At 35.1% G+C, this 16,533-nt stretch overlaps 2 protein-coding genes across 2 annotated transcripts; both read right to left on the bottom strand.

Annotated features, from left to right (window-relative positions):
• Positions 1 to 4,894: 4,894 nt before the first annotated feature.
• On the bottom strand, positions 4,895 to 8,334 carry LOC147550434 (trifunctional UDP-glucose 4,6-dehydratase/UDP-4-keto-6-deoxy-D-glucose 3,5-epimerase/UDP-4-keto-L-rhamnose-reductase RHM1-like). Its single transcript, XM_086666215.1, has 3 exons — positions 8,122 to 8,334; positions 5,992 to 7,570; positions 4,895 to 5,539 (listed from the first exon to the last, which is right to left on the bottom strand). Exons 2-3 carry the CDS (start codon positions 7,528 to 7,530, stop codon positions 5,096 to 5,098), a joined length of 1,983 nt encoding a protein of 660 aa, XP_086522341.1. The 5' UTR covers positions 7,531 to 7,570; positions 8,122 to 8,334; the 3' UTR covers positions 4,895 to 5,095.
• Positions 8,335 to 10,746: 2,412 nt separating this feature from the next.
• LOC147550433 (protein SUPPRESSOR OF MAX2 1-like) lies at positions 10,747 to 15,819 on the bottom strand. The gene is made up of 3 exons (XM_086666214.1): positions 13,280 to 15,819; positions 12,659 to 12,956; positions 10,747 to 12,572 (listed from the first exon to the last, which is right to left on the bottom strand). The coding sequence occupies exons 1-3, from the start codon at positions 14,497 to 14,499 to the stop codon at positions 10,959 to 10,961; spliced, it is 3,132 nt and encodes a 1,043-aa protein (XP_086522340.1). The 5' UTR covers positions 14,500 to 15,819; the 3' UTR covers positions 10,747 to 10,958.
• Positions 15,820 to 16,533: the final 714 nt, after the last annotated feature.

Below are 16,533 nucleotides of genomic sequence, written 5' to 3'. Positions count from 1 at the left end.
CCTTAATATGAGTTTAACTATGTCAAATTTGTTTTAACAACGTTAGTTAATTCTAACTATATTAAAATAACATAATTAAATTCAAATTCAAGTTAGTTTGTGACCAAACTACAAAAGTTATTAAAGTGTGACTTTTTTGCATAACTTAGAGCATATATGTAATCAAAATGCAAAATAACTCCAATTTTGCAAGATGTCGATAGGGAGTTGTCAATTTTCTATAATGTTCTATTGTTCACGTAGATATTCTATTTGAGACCATGTTCACATTGAAATTTTTTGGCAAGCATACAATTTTGGGTTAATCCCTTTTAGCCCCAACTAACTCGTCATATTCTTTCGATTTGGCCTCCAAGCCAAAACATATTAATTTTTTTTGAAAATACGCTTAAGGGATGGAACAAAATTATTCCACGAAAATATGTTAAAACATTAATATCCATATAATCTCCCCTTCAACCCAAATTTTTTTTTTTTTTTTTATATCTTCCTTTCTTTTCTCTTTTCTCTTTTCTCTTTCTTCTTCTTCCTCTCTTTTTTCTCTTCTAACTCTCTTTTCCCTCTCGTTTTTTGGTTAATTTCGTTTTGGCCCCCAATTTGTGACCAACTGGCCGATTTGGTGGGAGTTCGATTTGACCCCCAGAGTTTGTCTAATCTTCCATTATTACCCTTATGGTACTTTTCTAATTAAATTTTTTCTTTTAATTGTCCAACTCATACTTATTTTCTCTCTACATTCATCAATCTCTTTCCTCCACCTCATCATTTTCTTTCCTCCACCCCACCTTCTTCTACCAAAGATGGTCGCTGGAATCCAGATGAAACTACACTTTCAAGGTCTGGTTTGAATCCAGATCTCGTGTGGTTTCAAACAAGACGGGACCTGGTTATGTTTGCAAACCGAAACCTACCTGGTTTGAAACCAGATCTGGTTTCGTCTGGAAACAAGAGCTTCGTTGAAAGGGCTCCTCCCTTTCGCCGGAGAAAAGAGAGTGGAGAGAGTAAAGAGGGAAGAGAATGAAGAAAGAGGGAAAAGAATAGAGAAAAGGAAGAACAAGAGAGAGAGAGGACAAAGAAAGAAGAAGAGAGAGAAAGAAGAATAATATTTTTCCTTTTTTAGTTTGAAGGTCGCCAGAAAATTCGACCAATGACTTTTTTTCCAGCGACCATCTTAGGTTGAAGAAGGTGAGTAGGAGGAAAGAAAATGATGAGGTGGAGGAAAGAGAAGGATGAGGTGAAAGAAAAAAATTTAATTACGAAAATGCCATAAGGGAAAAATAAAAGACTAGACAAACTTTGGGGGCCAAATCCTACTCCCACAAAAATCCTACTCCCACAATAAGCCAGGTCACAAATTAGGGTTCAAAAAGAAATTAACCCTTAATTTATGGTAACATCTTCGTCAAGATTATCAACTTAAGCGTTGATGATTTTGAATATTGCATTACATACTTCAGGAACACAAGTGTAGTTTTGACTTTATTCCTTTCTTTCTAATATATACTCTGCCAGATACAGGTAAGTTGAAAACAGTTTGTGTTATGTTAATGACATTAGTTGTAGCTCATACGGTTAAGTCTATAAACCACTTAGTCTAAGGGTTATTCGAGTTGTGTGAACTTACTGTATTTTTTTAAGTGCAAATTCTTTTACAATAAGAATTTTTTGTAAAAATAATATTTCGAGGGATCAAACTTAGTACCTTTACATCATAAAAAGCTCGTAACCTACAGGCTACGCCAATTAATAGTCTCTTTAGTATTTTCACTACTTAAATTAAAAAGAGAATCTCGAAAAATGTTCCCCTAGTTTTGGGATCCGATGCGAGGCTTTACTAGTTTTTGCCGCAGGGTCAGGTCGTGGTTTTAGAAACACCCAATTCGAAAGGGAACTGCCCCAATGAAAGAAAACAATGGGAATTGCACGTGAGTGTGCCAATCACTAAGAGCAAATCTTATGGGGGCTCCCAAATGAGGAACTCCTATTTCATTTTGGAGCTTGGGAGTCCCTGAATTTTTCAATTCCAATAGGAGATTCTAGAAAAGGTGGACTGTCAACTAAAATTTAACTTGTGTTAGTTCGTGTGTAGAATTTTTATTTCATTTTTCAACTATAAATTATTAAATCTAATTTTAAAATTCAAATTTGATCTAAATATCGAGAGAGAGAATTTTGAAAAGATAAACTAAAAAAATTCAAGAAAGAAAGAAAAATAGACAAGAACTTAAACGAATAGATTTAAAACGAAAAAGAAAATGAAAAAAGAATTTTAAAAATGAAAAACAAAATAGAATGAAGTAAATCCCCTCCACACTTACCCTGGGCTCCCCCATTTGTTTAATGGGCCGGGAAGGGGTCGAGCTCCCAATTTTTTATTTGGGGAACTTATCTCCATTGAATCTGGTCTAAGAGATGTGTTGAGTGTGAAGATGAGGGCAACATCTTGGCTTTTCATTAGACCTCTTATGCATGGGTCTTGATGAACCAAGGCCATCAATGGAAAGATGCGCTCACGAACAAAACTCAACCCGAAAAAATTGTGTATGATTCATTTAAAGATATGGCTCTGATTGACACATATGAGTTCAAATCAGCCTGACCCTTACTGGTTGAGGCCATCTGACCAACACGAATTAGACCTTGGGCTGGCCCAAATCAGGCAGTTGATTTTAGTGGTAGTCAGACTTGCTTGGCTAGCCCGAGGTCGAGCCCAACCTTAACAGGTTGAGGACCAACCCTGTACGACCTTAAATCTCACATAGTCATCACAAGGGTGCGGCTAAAGATGCCATTAATTGCTCTTCGCGCCTTAACCTATAGGCGCCTCATATGATCTCATTCTCTTTCTATTCGTGTCCCCGATAAACTCAGCGCCCCTTGACCGACACACTAGCTTTAGAACCCTAGCTTTACTTCTTCACTCAGTGGAGTCCTTAATTGATTTTAGAAGATAATGATCTCCAATTGCATTATCACAAAGATTTGGAGAACCAACAAGCCAGAATTGAGCTTTTCCATTTGACATAATTTGGAAGTTCGGGATGAGAATCAAGCTTGATCTACCTTTCTCATAAAAGATTTAAGAACTTCAATTTGTTAATGTGGAGACTAAAATTGTGAAAACAATTTAGGCAAATGAAATCTTTCATTCTGGGATCTACTTTGACAGGTTTGACGTTTCATGCAAATTTCCATTTGTGTATCTAAAAAGTGTAAAATACCTAAACTAATTAAGTAGTCAAAATATATTTGCCCCCAAGGAGAATGGTTAGTCAAACAAGTCATACCTTTTGACTTTTCATAGTATCTTCTCATTCTCCTAGTTATAGTGAGAGAAAATAGTAGTAGTAGTAGAGAGAGAAAGTAGTAGTAGAGTGTTTGCGTAAGTCAGAAGGTAATAGATATTCAGATTTCAGAGAGAGATGATTTGAGAGCATGAAGTAGTAGTAGGTTGCTAGCATGCATGTTTTGATGTTAAGTCTCATTAAAAATTCACTCTTCTTTCAAATCACTCACTCCTCTTATAAATACACTACCCATCTCTTTATTCCTTTCATTACCTAACTTTATTCCCATCTTTCCATCACTTCTCTCTCTCTCTCTTCTTTCTTTCTCTCTCTTCATATATATACATATAAACATGTCCACAACAACAAGTAGAATCAGATCATTTGCTCCATGTTCTTGTTACTATGTCAACTTAATCTTCCTCAAATCATTTGCTACAAGTACTCTTTTATCTATCTTCCATAGCTATAAAAGATGGAGATGGAAAAAACCCTTATTACTTATATGTTTTGTTGTGTGAGGCACTATCCTAACTGAGCTTTTTTTTTGTTTTTTTTTCGTGGGACGGCTATTTAATCTCTTTTTCTTGACCTTGCAAGGCTTTTAGTCTATTTCTAAATTTTTATAACTAATTTTTATGATGGTGTTCTCCTTCATGGCTACTTTCATTTTTCTCGTACCTTTCATCTTCTTATTCGGCGTTATTCCCTTCTGAGCTTATTATATCTACAAAGATGTCACACCGGAAGAATATGCAGTACTGGATTACAATATTTTTGGATTTTTTAATTTATAGTTTTAGTATTCAAGCAGAGAGAATCAGTTAGAAATTAGAACCATTTGTAGTCTACCATTTGAAGTTGAAAATGAAGTGTTTGTAATTTATTGAATTTTAATTTGTGTTTGAGGAGTAAGATTTGAATATGATGTGAATCATGGGATAAAGGTTGCAATTTGAGCTAAATTTTGATTGTTATTCTTGTACCAATTTTTTCAAGTACTTGAGCAAATCAAAACCTGGACTGGTTTTAAAAATGGGTTCCAAGATGTGTTATTCGTTGACTTAGGTCATTCATGGGCTTTGACCCTTGAAATTACCTGGGCTTAATTCATGTCATGGTATTGGTAGCCCATTGTAACACTCAACTGCATTGATAAGTTAGGAGCCCAGTTTAAAAGCGCCCCACACATTTTAGGCACCCCTTAATCTTTAGCGGGCCCTGGCGAAGCCGTTAGGGCCTCTTCATATTCAAACTTTTTTATCATAATCAATTACCAAAGCCGTTAGTCCAACTTCTCTTTATTTGGGGTTTGCTTGGTATCCTAAAATTTCTTTCGAATATTCTCATATTATAGATGCGTATGGTGTTTTAGCGCTATCATATGGACAAATTTCTATATAGTCTGCAAAAATTTCAATAGTTAAGGTGTGAATATTTTATACTACTGAAAAGGGCAAATACTTGAATTACATTTTATCGTGTTCATGAGGACTAAATAGAAATTGGTTCATCAGTCGCATACGCGACTAAAACATAAAGAAAGTTAATCAAGCCAATGTTACAAAATATCTAATAGTTTGCATTGGATTTCAATGCCACACTGATAAAAAAAAATCTAATAATTTGCATTGAATTTTAATGCCACATTGATCAATAAGTTCTTACAAAAAGAAGGAAAAAAATAGAAAGAATGATAAAACAATAACAAAAACCATGGATGTGGTAATGAAGAAGGGATTTAACTAACAACAATGAAAATAAGACCAAAGAAAGGATTACCAATATACTTGTTAAGTATGATTTGATCAAGTCTTTTTGTTCAATTCAAAAACGTACTTGACGATTGATTCTTTGATAGATAATAGTTCAGGAAACTCGTTTTTCAGCTTCGATGCGTCTAATTCGTTGTTACTCCTTGGTGCTACTATAACTTTAGCTTGTTCTTCTAAGTTGAAATTCTCCCACTTGAATTCAGGATCAATGTAATCTCTATACATTTCTAAGATTTCATTATGGCTTACTACACCAGGATTTGTGAAGTTCCATATTCCTTTACAGTTCCTTTTAGCCATTTCAATGGAAATCGGTAATAGTTCGTCTAACACTGTCATACTATTAGGAATGTTCACAACTTTGTTATAACGTGCGATCTTTGTTATGAAGTTCCTTGGGTTGCTTAGATCGGAAGATATCGGCATCCTGACTCTAAGTGTGCAGACATTTTCATATTCTTTAAGAAGCTCCTCAACCTGCACAAACTCCATCAAATTAGTGAATATAGCTATGGCTGAGTGATAGTATTAGTACGAGTGATAGTAGGGAATCGTCTGGAGCCTATGCTAAGGTGCGAACACAAGTTTAATAAGTGTCGAAGTCTTTTGGGTGGATTCTTGAAACTTGCACCAGGATAAAAACCCAATATCTATTGGGCTTGGGCCTTAGTGCCAAAACAGGAGACATTGCTAGAACTTGGGTCATGACTGAATGCACCATTTTTTCTAACCCAAATGTTACACCTCTTCAGAGCTTACTTGGTCATACTCCAAGGCCTGATTTCCCTTAAAGATAATGTCTGCACCATGTGGATCATCTTCACGAAAATTCAGACGGTTAAAAATTTTTGTGACTTCAAAGTACGATGAAATTTTACAAGTCAAATCTATGTTTTGTTAAACATTATAAATAAAACAGAAGTAGTTACCATGGCTTTAGTTTTCGAATAAAAAGAACCGATGAAATTTGGCTTATCTTCCTCCTTGAACCCTACTCCCGACCCTTCCATATGATCATTATCGTATTCAAATATACATCCGGTTGCAAAATTAACCATTAAAAGACCTTGTTCTCTGCAAATATCAGCTAAGGTTAATGTTCCCACTACATTAGTCCTTATTGTTTCAACCTTATGTGACTCACACCAATCAACATTTGGTCTACCCGTAATACCAGCCGCATTAAAAACATGAGTAGGCCTAATTTTCTTAATATCGTCTATGACTGATCGCCTATCTTCCAATCTCCCGCAACCATACTCGAATTCAATCCCTCTATCCTTACAAAGTCCTCCTAGTAATCCTCCTATCCATCCTGTTTTCCCATAAATCAAGAACTTCAAACCTCCATTTTCACCATTTACACTTTCGTCGTTGTTTCGACTATACCCACATTGAACAAAAGACGCCTCATCGTTTGAAAGACCAGCCACAGACATTCTCGGATGAGGAAGAAGAGCTGCAGTTACATCTCCCCACCAGTCTGGATTCTTTTTATACCATTCCAATGTCATGTTTAACCCTTCTTCCCAAGGAGTTCTTTCATGCCAACCAAGTTTCTTTAATTTTTGATCATCCAAGAAATATCTTTTATCGTTAAAAGGGCGATTATCAACGAACTTTATAACTTGTTCTGGATCCAATTGAAAGAGTTTACAGACATCTCGTGCCACATCTACAACACTCCTTTCTTTCTTCGTTCCGACATTATAAACGTGACCAATAACACCATTATGTAATACAGTATCAAATGCTTCAGCAACATCTTCACAATATAAATAGCTTCGAACATTTGAACCGTCCCCATGAATAGGCAATGGAAGACCTTTCATAGCAAGGAGAATGAACTTTGGGATAAGCTTTTCGGGGAATTGGTTAGGTCCATATACATTATTACCTCGTGTAGTTATAGTCGGTAAACCATAAGATCTATGATAAGCCATTACAAGCATTTCAGCACCAGCCTTAGTTGCAGAATATGGATTAGTAGGGAGGAGTTGAGAAGCTTCAGGGTTACCAACATCGGTTTCACTATCTGTTTCACCATAAACTTCGTCCGTACTAACATGAATAAAACGTTTAATACAAAGCGTGACTTTACAAGCTTCAAGAAGAACATGAGTCCCATAGATATTGTTTGTGGTGAACTCGAAAGAATTACCGAACGAATTATCAACGTGGGTTTGAGCAGCAAAATGCATTATTGTATCAATTTGTTCAACAACCAAGAGATGATTAACAAGATCTGCACTAGCGATATCGCCCTTAACGAATTTGAAGTTAGGGGAGGAAAAAGAAGGGAGAAGGTTCTTGAGACTAGAACAATAATCAAGTTTGTCAAGAGCAACTATCTTGTAATTAGGGTAGTTCTTTATTAACCTATTGGTTACATGGGAAGCTATGAAACCAGCAGCTCCTGTTATAAGAATGTTATGTGGCGTGTAAGATCCTGAGCTAGGTGATGACATTTTTGCTTTCTCTTCTATCTACTCTAATCTTCTTTGCTTCCTGCTCCAAAAAAATCAAATACAAGTTAAAAAGAACAAATTTCTTGTTCTCTTGTGTTTATTTACCTAAGTTTTGTTATTGCACCTGTCGAAAAGTTTGAGTAGAAACAAGCGTTAGACCATAGGGGCTAGGGCTCACTCATCGTAGCTCGTGTATATTTCACCTACAAGTTTGTTGTAATGCAGCTATCAATTTTAGAGTAGAACATGTGTTGGACCATGGAGGCTAGGGCTAGCCCGTACGTCGTTTTTCTAATTAAAAAGAAAAAAAGAACAAATTTCTACCCTAGCTAGTGGTTATTTTCGCGTGGAATTTTGTTGTAAAGCACGTGTCAAAATGTTATAGTGGTACATACGTTAGACCTGAGTGGCTAGGGTTCTACGATATGCTTGAAAACGAAAAAGATCTACTTTTGTACCCTTGTAACAAAATTTGAAACAAAATTCGAGCATTAAACAATATTTGAGAAGAAGAAATTAAGGTCTAATAAATTGAACTAATTAGAAATCACCAACATCCTTAGTGAAATTTAAAGAGAATGAGAAACTTACAGGTAGAAGATATAGAGATTAAAGATTGGGTAATGGTGTTGAAAGAAAGGGAATGCATGAATGAAAAGGATAAATTAAATTCTTAATTGAGATTAGTTGGGGGTTAATTAGGTTGTAATTTCAAAGTTTAAGAAAGAAAGCTATTTTAAAACCTAAAAAGTAGAATATGTGTGGATGTGATAGTTAAAAAGACCAAATAAAGTAGATTTTTATGGAGCATACGTGTTGGACTTCTCCTTAATTTTATACCTAAAACTGTATTTGAATTTCTTGAAACTATTTTAAGACTAGATCCAAATTTTTTGCCCTAACTTAAATCGTGCAATTTTTTCATCAAAAATTCTATTTATCCCTCCATTTTGATCCCTCTCCCAGCCCTCTGTTGATATGGCGAAATATCACTGGAGTATAATTCTCACAATTCTCTCTCCAATTACTCCACACTCAAATGATGTGTTGCCAAGTGCAAATCCTTTATTCTTATTAGTCTCCCAACAGCTCAAAAATAATGCTCCATATTAGTTTCCCAACAGCCAAATACAAAAACTGAAATTCTTTATTCTTATTCTCTTAAAAATTCCCTCTACTAAAGTTATACCACATGGTATGATTCCACTTAATTAAGAAAACATTAAGAGTGGGGCTAATCTAACTTAAAAGATTGTTTTTTTTTTCGTTGAAGAACTTGAAAGTTAGTTAATCATAACTCACATCACTTATTTGTATTATGCAGTAGTTTTTTAAGATATCTAATGATCTTATCTTGATTCCTTTAGGGAACAAGTAGGCGTGGTGTGCTTAAAAAGCCTGCAAATCTTCCAAAAGGATGAGCTATAAAGTTTTGGTGTGCTTTTGTCATCTACTTTTGCCATTTGTCTTCATCAAAAAAAATTAAATAGGTTTCTTTCTACAAACATTTTTTTCCCTCTCTCTCCAATTACCACCCCACTTTTGATCTTCTGTAGAAAAATAAATGTTAATTAGACTTCTCCTTCTTGAGGTAAAAGTTAAAGTCCTAACTAAGTAATATATTTCATCAAAAAAAAAAAAACTAATAAATTAATAAAAAGAACATTTTGAATGGGACTGTCAAATTTTAAAATTTAGAGTGTCACTTAAAATTTTACGAAATTTTATTGAAAAGATTATTTTTAGCGGTACACTCTATTTGACACTCATTGACGATGTGAGAATATTTATTATATACTCACTCTAAAACTAGAGTGCTACTTTGAGACTCTCTAAGTGTTAACTGTAAAATTTAAACTAATAGAAACTTTTACTCTTTAAATTCTTTTTTCTTATTGAAGTTAAGAGTGGCATGTGTATTTTTTTTAGTTAAATGAGAGTGACATGTGTATTAAGTAAAGGTGTTTTAGAGATCTCAATTAAAGAAAAAAATTAAGAATGTCTTCATATTGTCACTTAGAAAAGAGAATGTTAATTGACACTTGATAACTAAGACTTTCAGAATTTTTCTTAGAGTGAGATGCCCTAAAATGATCCCTATTGAATGAGAAACCTTTGCTTCTTATATGAATGTTGGATATCAGCCTTTTCTTTTCTTTTCTTTTCTTTTCTTTTCTTTTCTTTTTTTCTTTGTTGCAAATCAGCCTCACCTCTTCAAGTGAGGGAAAAGATGATCTATGTTTTTCAAGACAAGTTAATCTTTTATATGATATATCTTTGAAATTTTTATCTGCTCATATATTCTAAGAGCATGTTATCAAATAAAGACCTGATTACAAATAAAGACCTGATTACAAAGTAAAAAAGCAATAAAGACCTGATTACAAAGGAAAAATAATATCATACTCTCGTGTCGTTTTCGGGTTCCTTCTAAATATTGAGCACATTTCTTTAGGGATCATGTCATAAGTGTAGAGTATACGGGGAGTTATTAACATTTTCTTCCAAACATGAGGATGTTACTGAAGTAAATAAAAGAACAAGTGAAAAGTAAGAGAGAGAAAGTAGGAGTGGTTATGTTTTGTTTTATCCTAAAAAGGCTTGTTTGAATTTTGAAAGGGCAAATCTGACTCTAAACTCTAGAGAGAGAGAGACAGTGAGTTTGTTTGAAATGCAATAAAGTTGTGTGTCCCTGAGTGATATTAATCCGGCCAGAACAAGTGGGGGACTTTTCCTGTTCTTGGATGAGGTTTAGCAGTCAAGGGGGAAAGAATTTTCTCTGTTTTCTTCCTATAAAATAGGACCAAATTACCCTTCTGGGTGAGGATTCAAAAGTGACCTAACTAACATAGTCATGGTTGGTCTAGTTCAACAAATAAAAAAAACATAGTCATGGTTGGTCATATAAAGTATCAATAATGCGAGGAGGCAGTGGCCATCAATTGTTGTTGTAAAAATTTCCCCCACCAAAAATGTTAGTAGTATCTTCCAAATTTTAAGGTGAAACTTAGATTAGAATTTGGCGTAGACAACTGGACTTCACTTCTGTTTCTTTCTCTTGATTGGTTGGGCAAAATTCAGTCGTCTATGTCAATTTTGAAAAATTTTAGGCATTCTAGCCCATTATTTCGCGACATATCAAAAGAGACGAAGAAAGAGGAGTCCATTTTACTTAATGAACTTGTACACAATCAACATTCAATAATATTGATGAGATGACCCAACTTTAATTGATTATTATTTGTAATTTAATATGAATTATGATAAAGGAAATATAACATAAGAAATTATTTTAAGGAAATGAAAAAAAGAACAACTCCAAACTTGCCCAGAAGTATTGTTACTTCTCTTATCTGTCCTCAATATTTACATATCTACCCTTTCAGAATGAGGATAATTCCCAACATATCCCTCTATATTTTTTTTCACTAGTCCTCCATAACTAATGTGATTTTACTAGGTAATAGATCTCCATTCTTTCTTCTTTCTAATGATCCCCTCACTAGAACAAGCTTCACAACTAAACTTTCATCACAAGTATCTAACTTTGATTTTAGTTGGTGAAAACTTGGAGCCAAAGTTTTTTCAACCCAATCTTCCAAACTTGTTTTGCCAAACCAAACACCACTTATAATTTGTTCTAATACTTCTTCGTCGACTTTTATTGACCGACCATCTCCCACGATCGATGAAAATTTCAAACCAATAGTACTCGAAACTTTACTTCGAATAGGATCGAAATCTATAGGCTTGAATATAATCTCATTGTCGACTGAATTGAATAGCTCGATCGTTGCTGCTGTAACATGAACTTGATTGCTCTTTACCAAACTATGTTCATTTTCGTGTTCTGTAGTAACACCACTTGAATTTCGAGATCCTTCTGCGGTATCCTCTTCGGTTTCAGCAGCTTCGTTTAGGTCGAATGAGAATGCTGAACTTGTGTCGGTTCTTGCCTTCGTTGACCTAATTTCATCGTGAAGCCATTCGAGACGACGCTTACAAGTCTTTCCAGTTACTGACAGTTGAAGCTCCCATTGATTACAGGCGATAGATGAGAGCTTATCTTCATGTAACTGAGATGAATTTGAGATGTTCGTAATGGTTTCTGGTACCCAATCTGCAGTCAGGATGAAGATTGTACTACCCAAACTAATTTCTCTTCCATGGGAATCTGGTAATCGACCTCTGTCCATTGCCTGTTTGATGCTTCCGTGAACGAGCATGTCTGCTTGATCGATATCTTCAAGTACAATAACAGAGAATGGGTTTCTTCGAACTGCTTCTGCTATTCGATCAACTGTTGTTTTCCCACGGAACTTCATTTCCGATTCTTCATCGTCGTTTGAACGTAAACCAAGATTAATTGTAATCGGACTTGCTCTCCCTACTAATTCCGAAAGCGCTGACGCCACTTTCGTCTTACCAACCCTATCCGGACCTGCAAATAACAACCATGAATCTCCTTTCATTCCAACTCCTCGTCGTTTGTTGTTCCCAATTTTGCTTTGGATCATAGCTGTAGCTACTTCAGAGACTGCATCTGGTTGCCACCATACCTTTTCCAACAAACCCTTGAAGAGACTCTTGAATGAATCGGGGTCCACTGTGCTGGCCAGTTTGTCACGTCGGACCTCAAAGGACTCGGGCTTCAGGTGCGAAGGGATACAGCCACCAAAGTCCATTACACGTTCCGTGTGGATTTTCTCGAGAGAATTTTCTGGGGTTTTTGGTTGTCCAAGAGCAAGTTCTGTTCTTACCGGGCTTGTAGGTGGAGAGCTCCGATTTTCAGGTAGTTTCAGAGACAGACTTGGGCTTATCTGTTGGGCTTTGTCGGAAGTCTTGCTTATTTGTATGTTGGGCTGGAGAAATTGCCGATTGAGCAAGTTTGAGTTATACAAGTTTGTCATCGGGATAGCAGTTGAACCAATTCTTTCAAAGTTCGGATGGTGGAAGCTTGGATGAAGACGTGAGCAAGTATCGTTCCATTTCCTTTGAAGTTCATCGGTTTTTTGTTTCAAGATTGTTTCTTGATCCTTAGTCTGTTAAGAAAAAACAAGAATTAGGTACAAGTATAATACACTTCAAATGGTATAAAAATTCGGATACGAGTTTCAAAAGAACAAACTTGAGACTGGTTTGTGGCTTCGGCACTGTCGTCGTCTGGCTTTGCGATCTGCAACCACTTCGGCAAGGTTTTGCGAGCAGATTCATGTTTCGAATCACCAGATGATTTATCAGACTCTAATTCTTTCAAATTCACTAATTCTTGTTCATATTGCTCCATACATTGAGGGCAACATTTTGTTTTTCTGTTATCCATGTTTTCAGATGAACGTCTCGGTAGAGCAATTGCCGATATTGGGAAGGCTTTTAATGGAGTGAGAGATCCCACTGAACTACTTAGAATCCCATTTCCGCCTAGCCTGAAAATTACCACACATAGCATACAAATCTAATCATATATCAAAATAGACTCTCGTTTATATGGCGTAATACCGACTTTGAACAATTCCTGGGTTCTATCTTTGGTATTAACTTCGAATCATACTATTTAAGTTTCCCCTATATTTGTTGATTGAATTTGAAGCTAAATCTATTATAACATTTAAGTTTTAACAAGTGTTCAATCCAGAAAGTTTCTCAAGGATATATTCAATTCACTAATGAATTTTTTAAGTAAAAAGGGACGATAATCTAGTCTAGTCATTTAAATTTCGGAACGTAAAAGAAATCAAGTGAAACACACCTTGGGAACAAACCAGGATGCGGATTTCTTGTAGTGACTGGAACAGCCTGCAAATCCCACTCATTCTCCATCGACGGGTGGTAGACTTGACATCTCAGATAAGTCTCACAAGTTGCCGTCCCGATTAACCATAACTTTCGGGTACCCTCTCCAAACCTTCCTAATAACTTTCCCATCTCGGAAACAGCTATTTTCCCCGTCTCTGATACCATTTGTTGTTGTTGAACCGGACCTGCACATGATTTTCCAAACCCAATATTTGGCTCAACTAACCATTTTAAGTCTCCCAGATTGAGAATCACACCACCACAACTTCCACTTTCCATTCGACTTTCGATCAAATTCTCCAACTCCTCCACCTTAACTGAGATCTTTGTTCGATCCGATGTGAAATCCTTATCCAAGGAAATCACTTGAACATTTGTAAGTGAACCTTCGTCTAATTCCTTCTTCTCAATCTTCTCCAAAAGCTCTCTCATCACTGGTTCCGGCTCAGAATCTCCAACCAAAACCGGGTTTTTCTTCTTGCTCTTTAAAAGAACCTCGAAAACCTTCTTAACCTCATCTTTTCTCTGATGCCCAAACTGATCAGAAACAGAACTCCATTGTTGCTGGAACCGAGGATTCATATACAGATTCCTATTAGCAATAGGTGCCGGTCGAAATCCTAATCCAGAACCAATACTAGATGCCTTATTACCAACTGAACTTGACGATGAATTCAAGGATTGTTCGATAACGGCTTTAACAGCAGGACTCGAAAAACTAGCCTCCCGCATAACACGACTAACACTTGGATCATCAAGAATCGATATAATAAGTTGTTCTAATTCAACTTTGATAGCTAAAAGTGGTTGTTGTTGTTGTTCGGGACAACCACGGCGTTGATGAGCTTGAGCGCGTTTTAAAGCAGCCATTAAAGCATTAGAAATGGGTGGTTCAAGTCCTGGTGATGAAGTTTGAGAAGCAGGAAGTCGATCGAGCGAGACACTAAAACAAAGTTCAAGTGCTCTACATTGAAGAGGATGAGATGAATTCGGGTGAGATCGAATACAAGCTTGTCGAAGATAACCAGAAGGTGAAGCTAAAAGTGTTGAAGCAACATGAAGAGGGGTTGTTTGACCATGACTTCGACGAGTTGCCTCGGCTATAGATTGGGTTAAAACATTAGCTGCTTCTGGTGTTAGGGTTTGCTGGATAGTACTTAATCCAGCTCTCATGTTGGAATCTCAAATTTAATCAAAATTTTCAGTTTTTCTCCTTCTACTATTGTTTAATATTAAATCTAAAAGACTAGAAGAACAGATTGATTGTTCAAATAAATTCTCTTCTAATTCAAATCCAACAAAATCAAAGAAGTTGAATCGAAATTACTTACAGATAGTAATTGAATTTCAGTTCTTCATTTACCACCATACTTGAAATCTTTCAAATCCAATAAAAGCTTCAGAGACATCTCATTTATCCCAACAAAAAGAACCCTAACACTGATTATTGAAACCCTTATTCCTCCATTTTTTCTGCAGATATTATGAAGAAGAAGAAGTGGGTTTACTCTAAAATTCTCTCTAATCAAAGAATCTAAAAGAAATGGGTATTTTCTATTTGATTTCAATTCAGAGAAAATATTCATAAAAGATGAAACTTTTCAAGTGGACAATTGGAGAGTTTCAGAGAAAATTTTATCTTCCTTTTGACAACATTACAACCTGACCGACAAATTTCATTCTCTGTTTTCTCTCTCTAAAAAAACAAATGAATTGAAGTCCTAAAAGATCAGATCGTCTCTAATAAACTTCAACCCAAGTTTAAACTTTTGATTCCTAAAAAACCCCAGAAAAGAAAAACTTTCAATTGATAAAAAGCACCGTCCTTTTTATTGAATGAAAGAACATTTCACGAAAAAAAACAAAGAAAATTAAATGCAAAAAACAACAGTAAACAAACACAACTCTTTTGGGTTTTTTTTTTTACAGAGAGAGAATAAGAGGATACCTCTTTCAAGTTTTGATTTTGAAAATGAAAACAGTGAAATCTGATTGAATTAAAGAAATCTAGAGAGAGAAAGTTAGAGAGAGAGAGAGAATGACTTTTTATTGTCTAAAAAGGGAGTTTGGGTTAGGGTTGTTGTTTTTTGTTGCAGTTGTTCTTGAATTGTACTTTGTTGATAGCAGCATATGTTCTTCTCTTTTTTAATGTTTTCTTTCTTCATATTCTGCTTCAATTCATCCTTCTTTCTATTGCTAGACCTTAATAATTTGTATATAAAATAGAGAGAGAGAGAGAGAGAATAGTACTACCTTTTTAACAGAACTAAAGACAGAGACTGCTTTTTTCTCACTCTAAAAAGGTCCTACCTTTTTCTTTTTACTCCAACTACTGCTCTAAAAAAATATTTTTTTTTCTTCTCTAAATTTAGTTGTGATCTGATTCAATCCTTATTTTTAGATGTTTAAAAAATGAAGATAGCTTTTTTGTTTGTAAAGGAAAATATCTTTGGAGAAAATATTTTTTAATTTCACTTCAATTTTATTTCGGATGAAGTATTTTTCTTCTGGATAGATTTTTATTAATACAGTAAAGAGTTCGTACTCTTCTTTGTTCTTTGACGAAAGAAAAAGAGAAAATGAGTGTCAAATTCATAAGTTCATAGTTGTTGTCCAAGATGATAACCACCTAAACTAAATCTTTTTTTTGAAGTAATTGAAACGAAAGTTCTAATCTAATTTACTTTTTTTGAAGGAGCCTTGTTGTTCAAAGTGGCCCAATTTGGTCGAACAAACTGCACCTCTCAAAATCTTGGGCGGAGGATGATTAGGAGAAAATCAATGTGAGAGGATTTGATAATAAGTATAATAATTAAGTAGTGTGATGGGATTTTTCAAAATTAAAAAAGGGGCACACCTGAAAATTGGTTAAGACTCTCAAGCTAACTTTCTGGTTAAAAGAGAAGATTATCTTTTATGTTTAAATCTGAACTCCTTACAAAGTTTGTGTAGATTGTCTCCGAATAAAATCTGCACAAATTCTTACCTATTATATAAAATCAACACATACTTTATATGTATTTTCATACAGATTTGAATAACCTTGCATATATGTAAGGGAGGGAGGAGTTCGACAAAAAAAAATATATGTAAGGGAGGAGCTCAAGCTTAAAATTATATTGGCATGTCGTCTTATTCGAGAACATTTTTTTTTTTGATGAGAGTTATTCGAGAACATTTTTTTTTTTGATGAGAGTTATTCGAGAA

This window comes from Eschscholzia californica, unplaced genomic scaffold (genome assembly GCF_041429995.1).
Source record: "Eschscholzia californica isolate CP2 unplaced genomic scaffold, dmEscCali1.0.p SCAF_3, whole genome shotgun sequence".
Classification (NCBI taxonomy): Eukaryota; Viridiplantae; Streptophyta; class Magnoliopsida; order Ranunculales; family Papaveraceae; genus Eschscholzia; species Eschscholzia californica.
This window is presented reverse-complemented; position numbering and strand designations above follow the sequence as displayed.

What these genes read in the sequence shown, in the direction of transcription:
- LOC147550433 (XM_086666214.1), bottom strand. Translation starts at nt 14,499, where the DNA reads ATGAGAGCTGGATTAAGTACTATCCAGCAAACCCTAACACCAGAAGCA. An exon ending in CATCCTGGTTTGTTCCCAAG is followed by an intron (nt 12,957 to 13,279) that starts GTGTGTTTCACT and finishes GGTAATTTTCAG; the next exon opens with GCTAGGCGGAAATGGGATTC. An exon ending in AAGCCACAAACCAGTCTCAA is followed by an intron (nt 12,573 to 12,658) that starts GTTTGTTCTTTT and finishes TTTTCTTAACAG; the next exon opens with ACTAAGGATCAAGAAACAAT.
- LOC147550434 (XM_086666215.1), bottom strand. Translation starts at nt 7,530, where the DNA reads ATGTCATCACCTAGCTCAGGATCTTACACGCCACATAACATTCTTATA. An exon ending in ATTCGAAAACTAAAGCCATG is followed by an intron (nt 5,540 to 5,991) that starts GTAACTACTTCT and finishes GAGTTTGTGCAG; the next exon opens with GTTGAGGAGCTTCTTAAAGA.